At 47.5% G+C, this 9871-nt stretch overlaps 3 protein-coding genes across 3 annotated transcripts; all 3 read left to right on the top strand.

Moving 5' to 3' along the window:
* Positions 1-4051: 4051 nt before the first annotated feature.
* On the top strand, positions 4052-4513 carry EDB91DRAFT_1064415 (uncharacterized protein; the record flags this gene model as incomplete). Its single annotated transcript, XM_041314698.1, has 1 exon — positions 4052-4513. A coding segment is annotated over one exon (462 nt), but the record flags the coding sequence as incomplete, so codon positions are not given.
* A 495-nt stretch (positions 4514-5008) lies between these two features.
* On the top strand, positions 5009-5305 carry EDB91DRAFT_1026080 (uncharacterized protein; the record flags this gene model as incomplete). Its single annotated transcript, XM_041312636.1, has 1 exon — positions 5009-5305. A coding segment is annotated over one exon (297 nt), but the record flags the coding sequence as incomplete, so codon positions are not given.
* A 1368-nt stretch (positions 5306-6673) lies between these two features.
* EDB91DRAFT_1028460 (uncharacterized protein) lies at positions 6674-6973 on the top strand (the record flags this gene model as incomplete). Its single annotated transcript, XM_041312676.1, has 1 exon — positions 6674-6973. A coding segment is annotated over one exon (300 nt), but the record flags the coding sequence as incomplete, so codon positions are not given.
* Between the last annotated feature and the right edge of the window lie 2898 nt (positions 6974-9871).

Genomic DNA, 9871 nt, shown 5'->3' with positions numbered 1-9871 from the left:
AATGATCCACACGTACCAATATGGGTGTTGATTGGCATCAGTCTCGTGTGACAGGACCATGATGTCGGCATGGGAATGTGGATTGAGCGAGTCTTGCTCTCGTCGAAGATCATATGTAGTGTAGTTCACACGGAGGACACTATGTTCATATATTTTGTTGTTAGCAATCTCGATCTGGTCGTGATCCTCATCAGTGAAATCAAGATCATCACCAGTGTACTCGATACCACAAATTCATGCCAGAAGGTGGTCTTTAAGTTGTGGAACAAAATCCTGGTTCTCAGATCAAAATTTTATAACTTTCAAAGATTAAAAATAGTGCACCTTTACTGCTAGATCATCGGTTAGATCCCCAAGCCACTCAGTGAGATCATGTGAAGTCCTTGAGTGCTTAGAAATGTGATAGTGATCCGCTGGTGATGTGCGTTCATGTTTGCGGCGGTGTGATCCGGGATCACCTTCTCTTGATGACAACAGAGCCCGTGCCTGGACGATCTTCCCAAGCAATTGTTCCCTGGTCTTAATCCATGTCATGCTTGGGACTGTGTTCTTCTTGCCCTTTGGGGTTTTCGAATACCACCTTTTCACGTGCTGGTGCTGTTGTTCACCCTATAGATAGTATATAAATATAAGCATGCTGAAATCAATAAAAAAAAACTTACTGGCTGTGTGCTGTAGCTATCAGTGGTACCAAACTGTCGGATAGAATCTGGATAATCACCGAGGGCGTGGTACTTGTAGGTATTCAGATTAAGGGCTTTGCGCTTTGGCCCAGATCGGACTGCATTGATTGAGTTTGATAGGGGCTGCTTGGAAGCTAATGCTGCTTCCCGCCGTCCGCGTGATGCGTACTCGTGAGGCAGTTCTGTAGTGTGGAAATGCTTACATGTTGTTCGAGCGAAATGGCGGACCGTCTGTCCCAAAATGATTGTTGCAGTGTCGAAAAATTCAAGGGTATCCTCGGTATGCATGCATAGCTTTGCATATCCATGCCAAGCTGCCAAATTGAAAAGAAGATCTTGAACGATCTTATCATGCCCTCCAGGAAGTAAGCCTTCGAAGACTGGAAGCGCACACTATATATATCCAACATTAAAACTTTGTGCCGAAAGAAATTTGAATGAATCATACCTGCAGAAGATCCTCAAAATCGCGTGCGGCAAGACGTTTCATCGATGATGCGTTGGAATTAAACTTCCTGATGGTCCCTCTACCAAACATCGGGACATCTCGATATCTAAGCAAAAGTATTAGCCTATCATAGCGCAGTGCAAATTTCAAATCACTTACCTTTCATTAAGGTCCTAGACAGCTTTTCCCCCAGCTGCATGTAGGATGCGCATCAAGTGAGTAAATAAAGCCTTCCATACTCCAATTTCAAACTCATGCAGCTGATTGATGACAAACATCTGAAATCAGTTGAAGTCGGTGTGTGTCACAAATTCCAAATACGAACCATTTTTCTTTCCTCGGTTTCCCTTCGGCTACTTCCAGAACCCGAACCGGTCACGTGACTCCTCACCCTGTCATGCCTTCACCTCTTCACATATCACCCGTGGTTTCTCTGATTGGCTCCCCTACTCCACGGGCTAGAACAATCTCGCTTCCTGAAGAAGAACCGGTCGGAGCTTGGGTTTCTATTTAGTTGCCGTATTACTCGTTCGCTTATATTCATGATGTCATACTTAGTCATCTGCAGTATCGTACGACTCTTTTCTCATTGACTGATTTCTTTCAGACTCCTATTCAATGTTATGTATATAAGTAGGTTAGTTAGCGTAAGTACTCCTTAGACTTAACCTCTTCGTTCTCTACTGTTGTAGTAGACCTAGACGTTCACGCTCAATACTATCCGTTTTCATCATCATCCTTGACTGAGTCCTAGTGGTTGTTGTCAGACTTTGCCATTCAGTGAACTCTGGTCATAACAGTGTGCGGTGATAGCTTCTCAGCAAATGCATTCTACATAGCACATAGAATTAGTAGTTAGTATAGCAACAATATGAGAAACGTACTCAGGTTGGAACCAATGACTTGCTATTGAGTATACCTTTCATGCAAGTCCCATCAACAGATGCGCCTGACTGAAAAATAAGGACCCACACATCATTAACTTCTCGGTGCAGTATCTGATCGTCCTTGCGCATGCGTCTGAGGCGCCATTTCATATCATGCTTCGTTCCCATCAAATGAACTTCGTTCTTCCACGTGAGACAGCAGGGACAAAGGCATTGTCCGAGATTTTTGATGCCTGTAAGAATAACTCTGAGAAGTATTAGCACAGCACCGGAAATGAATTAATTTTAATGGACTCACTTCTCGGGGTAGTCGGCTGAGTATGTGAAAAAATGGGGGAATACCCTACAAGTGATACCATCACCACATTTTATTACAATACCATATTCATACGCATGCATGAAGTTCTCATCCAACAGCAGGGTCCATATTGCTTGCATTAGTTCGCATTTGCAGTGTGTATATACTTGGCTAGTAGTAGGCTCCCCAAATATAGCCATGTATTGATCTTGAAGATCATCCGGCAACTACAAACGATCGGATCGGTTTAAAATTAGCTGTGTGTCAATACACTGAGATCAAGCAACTTACTGAGGGAATGTAAGCTACATGGTGACAAGCCGAAGCGGATGGTTTGCCTCGCATGTATTTAGACTGATTGCCGAAGAAAAGATAGAAGGGCCAGAGTGAAGCATCCCTGAAACTTGTGAGATGTGTAGTGTTGGACCAGATCATTAGTGAAGCTACAGTGCACTCTAATTCATCTCCTGGTTCTCGGGGCAAAGCATTAATTTCCGCGTAAGTCTCTAGCATCTTGGGGCTAGAATAAGCCTCCAAGATGACCTCGATTGAACGGTCCTCTGAGCATTGCCAGTATTTGCGATAGGGGGTCATATTGAATGATGCTGCGATGTCATCCATGAAAACTGATTCGATGATGTCGACGATTGATTGATGGTAGACACCAGGTACCTCGAGTTCTGGGGCCTCGATCTCTGAAGTCCACTTCATACCTTCTTTCGGCAACCTGATCTTGACAGCCGATTGGTGCCAGCCATATTCCTCCTGGAATGGATTGGCCTTGTCCTGTAAATAGGCATCAATGTTCTTTGCTTCCCATGTATGGGAAAATGAAAGCGCATCGGCATTTTTAAAAAGCGGATCACCAACAAATGTAGTGAGTCGCTGCAACTTGGCAACAGATTGCTGACCGGTTCCAGGGTCCTGATAGGCCATAAGGAGGCCCGAGGTAGGATTTGAGAAAGCTTCAAAGAGCTCCTTGGTGCCTTGGGACGACAAACCCTTGGTAACACAACTCAACTTAGGAATCGGGTCATCCCCGGCAAGTGTCGGTGCGTCGGTTACAGCCTCCAGGGTATTATTTGACAAAACCAGATGATATTCCACATCCATCCGACCCATCCTAGACCCATCTGCGGGTATCCATCTCCCATCTGATGCTTGCCCATGCACGCATGGATGATCCGTCACTTGCATGCGTGGTCAGATGCAAGTGCATGCACTCGGATATGTAATAAGGTGCATTGGATTGTTTCGGAATGTTTCGGGTGTACATGTAATAGTGAGTGCATTTGATACAAGTCATGGACTCATAGGAAATATGCATGGTCAGTTAGCAAGCGGGTTTTTGCCCATATATTAGAGGTGCTTTGGTACATACTTTCCCTCAGTCGTTTCTATCGCCTCCTTTGGCAGCGGCTGAGGTATGTCTTCACTTACATTCATTTATACCACAGTGTAGCTAATCTAGAGTAGTGCGGATTCCATCCGCTTTACTTAGGTGAATACAGTCATTTCTATCGCCTCCTTTGGCAGCGGCTGAGTGTGGATTCCATCCGCTTTACTTAGGTGTATCTGCGGACCTGATCCGCATTGCTTAGGGTACTAACGGATCACATCCGCTTCACTCAAAGTTTTGTCAGGTTATGAGCCCTGCTTACGCCAACTAGCTAGATCGACCTCAGAACAACTCACCCAACCTGCGGAGGGTTAAAATCCGCGTCCATCGTCAATCATGACAAAATCCCATTCCACAAGTGATACATCCGCTTGTCCTGTCCTTACCGGACCAAACAACTTTCAGATTTGGAAACTACGTATCTACACTAAGCTATGCCGTGAGAAAGTCCTCCGTGTTGCGACTGGTGAAGAGCCGAAACCCTCTCCTGCATCCGCACTCACTACATCTGCATCCGCAGATGACCCGGTCACTACATGGGTGCTACGTGACGACAAAGCACTCGGAATCATCCAAGGTCACATATCCGATGCACTACTCCTCAAAACCGCATCCCAAGCGACATCCAAAGGGCTACTGGACAAACTCATAGAGATCCACAACACCTCCAACATCGCATCCGCATTCTACTCCTTTGAGCAACTCTTTGCCCTACGCTGGGATGGTGCATCCACTATCGAAGACCACATCTCCATCTTCCAAAACCTGGAGACCCGCCTAACGGGTATGAAGTTTGGAATTGATACCAAGCTCATTGCATTCGCCCTCCTCCGCTCACTCCCAGATACACCAGATTGGAAGACTTTTACATCATCCATCCTCAATACCATTGACAAATCAAAGCTGACTTTTGATGATGTGGAAACCCATGTTGTAGCAGAAGTCGCACGCCATCCGACAGATGCCACATCCGATTCGCCCGCATCGATGATGAAAAGCACTGAGACCAAGATGTGGTGTGAGCTCCACAAGAGTAACAGCATGCACAACACCAGTGACTGCCGTGTGATGAAGTGGAAAGTGGAAAAGAAAAAGAAGAAGGAGAAAGCGAAGAAAGCGGATGCAAAAGCGGATACGGATTCAGACTCGGACTCTAGCATGGACAAACAGAGCCACATTACTTTCGAACGTGTACATATCTCTAAATCCTTAGCAAAGCGCATTCAGGCTTACCTTGCATCCCCCGCGCGTGACAGATCCGCCATCATTGTAGACTTGGGTGCAACGTCGCATATTGTCCCGCATAGAGGATGGTTCGAGTCAGGATCGTTCCGAGTACTAAACCCGCCGTGTCGCATTAGCTTCGGAGATGACTCAACTGTCCACGCTGTTGGAATCGGCACGGTCATCATCCGCGCACATGTGGGAACTGAGCAGTATGACATAGCACTGTCGGATGTCCTCCTAGTACTGGTTTTCACCCTATCACTCATATCCGTCTACAAGATCGGACGCACGGGTCTATCCACCACCTTCCTCGCCAAATCCGACATCTGCGAAATCCGCAAGGGGTCGCGCATCATACTCACTGCGCATCACAAACGTGGACTTTACCACATCAAAGGAAAGCCCATGCCCAGCTCGAATCAAGCAAATGCTGCAGTAGATATCAACCTCTTACATCGGCGGATGGGACACATCTCGACGGATCGGATACAGCGGATGGTAGCAAAAGGTCGGTTACAAGGTATAGACACTCTTACTGGAACCCCTGAATTCTGCGAACCATGCATCCTTGGAAAGCTGAAGAAACTCCCCTTTGCACCCACGAGTGGAAACCGCGTGGAACGCCCAATCCAAATCATCCATACGGATGTAGGCGGACCAATCACCCCGACATCGCGTGAGGGCTTCCGCTACTGGATGGTCATCGTCGACGACTTCTCCAAATTCCTGTGGATCTACCTACTAAAGCGGAAGAGCGATGTGCATCAGCAGTACAAGACTTGGAAAGTGGATGTCCAGGCATTCTTTCGTGCAGAAGTAAAAGAGGAACATTTCACCCCACTCTACACTCAGTTCATCTGAAGCGATGGTGGAGGCGAGTACACTGGACGCGCCATATCGGATACCATGCGCACAGATGGAATCATCCAGGAAACCACAGCAGCAGATACCCCAGAACAGAACGGTCTTGCGGAGCGGATGAACCAAATACTTTGTACTCTCGCAACTGCAATGCTCGAAGAGTTGAAACTGCCAAAGTCGTTCTGGGCGGATGCCATGCTCACTGCAGCATACATCACCACTCGGAGTTCAGCTACGGGTCTAAAGGGCAACAGCCCGTATGGACATCTCTTCCACAGATGCGTAGACCCCACGTTCTTCCGACCATTCGGATGCTCCACATATGCGCTCATACCAAAGGACAAGCGCGGAGGGAAGTTCCACCCGAAAGGGAGAAAAGCCATCATGCTCGGATATGCCCATGGAAAGAAAGCATACAAACTCCTAGACCTCGAGAAGCGCACCATATTCTCCAGTCGGCATGTCATCTTCAATGAAACCACGCAAGTTCCCCTGGATGATTATGCACCTTGGAACATCCATCTGCAAGTCCAGCAGTGGGAGGGTATAGTTCCACATGTCTACAACCATGACTTAGACCATATGGATGACGATCCACCTCCTCCATGACATTGCATAGACCTCCCACAGGCTCCAGCCATACATCCTCCGGATCTGGCAGATCCACCTGCATCCGTGCACCATCCGAAGGTCGAACCAGGCGCAGTGGGAGCACAGATAGAACCGGATGTTGAAGACATATGCACAAGGCTAGACAACTTGTCGATCAATCCAGATGTGCAAGCCTCGGATGCTACGGGTTCTGCACCACGCATGTGATCGCCATCTCCAAACTGCGCACGACCTGCACAGGTAGTAGCTGGGGTCTGATGCAGCACCCACGCTACACGACCTTGGGATCAAAACCGCGACTACCAATGGACTTTGGATGAAGAAGCCGCATGCTGCCAAGCACCCGTGGATCCGCCTGCACCGCATGAGGACACAAGTGCATCGGATGAACACTTGGATGGCCAACCTGAACCACCGGATGCAAGTCATGCAACCTTCAACGCCATAGACCCGGATGACATATATTTCGCTGGTGCAGCAGCCATGGGCCCGTCCAAAGACAATCTCCCCAAGACATTACCAGAAGCTTTCATCCGCCCAGATGGAGGATTATGGAAATCGGCTCTAGAGGAGGAACTTTCCAGCCTGAATGAAAACCAAGTCTATGAGACTGTCCCAATCCCTGAAGGCATCAAGCTGATCACCTCCAAGCCTGTCTTCCGCATCAAGAAAGACCAAAACGGAAATGTTGAATGGTACAAGTTGTGGATAGTCGCCCACAGATTCTCTCAAAAGGAAGGAGTAGACTACCAGGAAGTTTTCGCACCTGTCGCTAACCTTGAGTCCATCCGCATCATCCTATCCCTCACTGCAAAACACGACCTCGAGCTAGACCAGATGGATGTGTCAACCGCATACCTGAACGGTGAACTAGAAGAGGAGTTATACATGCTACCACCCGAAGGAGTACCCATCCAGCTGGGATACTGTTGGAAACTCAAGCACTCACTCTATGGACTCAAACAAGCAGGCCAGACATGGAACAAGACTCTAGATCGGAAACTGGGAGACGTTGGATTCACCCGCTTAGATGCAGAAACATGTCTATACATTTTCCGGGAAAAGGGGCAAGTGTGCTTTCTTGTAGTGTATGTTGACGACCTACTACTAGCTGCTACCACCCGACCTTTCATGGATAAGGTGAAACGCATGCTTGCATCGCAGTTCAAGATGCGCGACCTTGGAGAAGCAAAATTCATCCTAGGCATCGAGATCCGCCGTGATCGCCCAGCGCAGAAGATCGCATTGTCCCAGCGACAATATGTAGACACCATCCTCAAGCGCACGGGTATGTCGCAGTGCAAACCTGTGTGGACACCCATGGCGCATGGCTCATGGCTCACAGCGGAACAACCAGATGACCATGCGACCTGTCATGAGATGACCATAGATGGCACCCACATATCCTACCTATCCGTCGTCGGATCACTCATGTATGCTATGCTCGGGACACGTCCAGATATCACATATGCAGTGGGAGTGCTCAGCAGGTACAGCGCAGCCCCTAAAAACCAACACTGGGAAGCCGCAAAGCGTGTTCTTTGCTATCTGCAAGCAACACGAGACATGGAGTTGGTATATGATGGAACTGACATATCCATGGACATGGATTTCCATGGATACACAGATGTGGATTGGTCGGGTGACTCGGATACCTCTTGTTCCACTTCCGGGTTCACTTTCATCACCAACCGTGGTGCCATTTCATGGGCTAGTAAGCGGCAAAGCATGGTAGTGCTATCCACCACAGAATTGGAATACATCAGCCTCAGCAATGCGGGACAACACTTAGCATGGCTCCGCATGTTTTTTGAGGAGATCCGATACAAGCAACGTCGTCCAACCCTTCTCCATTGCAACAATCAAGCTGCAATCATCCTCACAAAAGACGCGCAGTTCCGCGCACGCACAAAACACATCCAGCACAAGTACCATTTTGTCCGCGACGACCTGGTCGCAACCAGAGAAGCTGTCATCCAATACGTATCCACGGATGATATGGTAGCGGACATTCTGACCAAACCGCTCACGCATGAGAAGCACTGGAAGTTTACCAAAGCCATGGGACTACGACTCCGCTTGAGTGGGAGTGACAAAACCAGATGATATTCCACATCCATCTGACCCATCCTAGACCCATCTGCGGGTATCCATCTCCCATCTGATGCTTGCCCATGCATGCATGGATGATCTGTCACTTGCATGTGTGGTCAGATGCAAGTGCATGCGCTCGGATATGTAATAAGGTGCATTGGATTGTTTCGGAATGTTTCGGGTGTACATGTAATAGTGAGTGCATTTGATACAAGTCATGGACTCATAGGCGATATGCATGGTCGGTTAGCAAGCGGGTTTTTGCCCATATATTAGAGGTGCTTTGGTACATACTTTCCCTCAGTCGTTTCTATCGCCTCCTTTGGCAGCGGCTGAGTGTTATGACCAACGTCCCTTAACCTAACTAGTAGGTGTTTGGAGATCGGACCACACCACAGGACTCGTCTGAGAGATGATAAAACAAGGATAGGATTGAGAGGGAACGTCTAGGTCTACGATGACGTAAGAACGAAGAGGTTAAGTCTAAGGAGTACTACTGACTACTACCTAGACTATATACTATACTTGGGTCGGAGATATCTGAGTATGAAAGGTGGTGATATATCTATATACGGTCATAACATTGCACCTAGGGTATAGGGCCTCTTACCAACCAATCAACTACAAGAAAGGGTCCATAGGGTTTAGGGGTATCGGTGATTAAGCAGGGTCTTAGGGTACTGCTTCTATTCAGGGTGAACGGATATGAAGGAGTGAGAGAGTTCTGTGACAAGAAGTCTCGAGCGGGGATTAAGGATCTCGATAAGGGGTAGAATCTGGAGATGCATCGAGTACGATTGGATCTAAGGGTTTCTCCAGGGTCTTCGGTAATGAGCATGCTTCTCTATGAGTGGCGCTTCTGTGATAGGGGTTCAGGGTTCAGCTGTGACTGTGCAACAGGTTCTAATGTAAGAGGTTCAGTGAATGACAGAGGTAACTCTTAACATGTCATGTGTGGGAAGTGAAGGTATGCGATGTGAAGAGGTGATGACTATGAGAGACGGCTCATAAGGGACTCTCAGTTGTGGTTCGATCATAGAGGCGTGTAGATGTTTATGATGTAACCCGTTGCCTAATTGTAGGACTTCTAAGGATATGATGATGTCGGATGTCTAGGGTTACAGATATAGATGGATGACGTAGATGTGATGTAAAGATAGTGATCGTTAATCGGTTATCCATCTTATCTTATCAGGGATCTTATCCATCTAATCTTATCAGATAGGTGACTTAGGGTTTGATAATCGAATTTTAGATGCAATAGGGAACATTCATGACACTGAGGTATGTCTTCACTTACATTCATTTATACCACAGTGTAGCTAATCTAGAGTAGTGCGGATTCCATCCACTTTACTTAGG

This window comes from Suillus paluster (assembly GCF_016628075.1).
Source record: "Suillus paluster strain FC165 chromosome Unknown EDB91scaffold_198, whole genome shotgun sequence".
NCBI classification, from domain to species: domain Eukaryota; kingdom Fungi; phylum Basidiomycota; class Agaricomycetes; order Boletales; family Suillaceae; genus Suillus; species Suillus paluster.
Note: the sequence above shows the minus strand (reverse complement) of the source record. Positions and strands in the feature narration are given on the sequence as shown.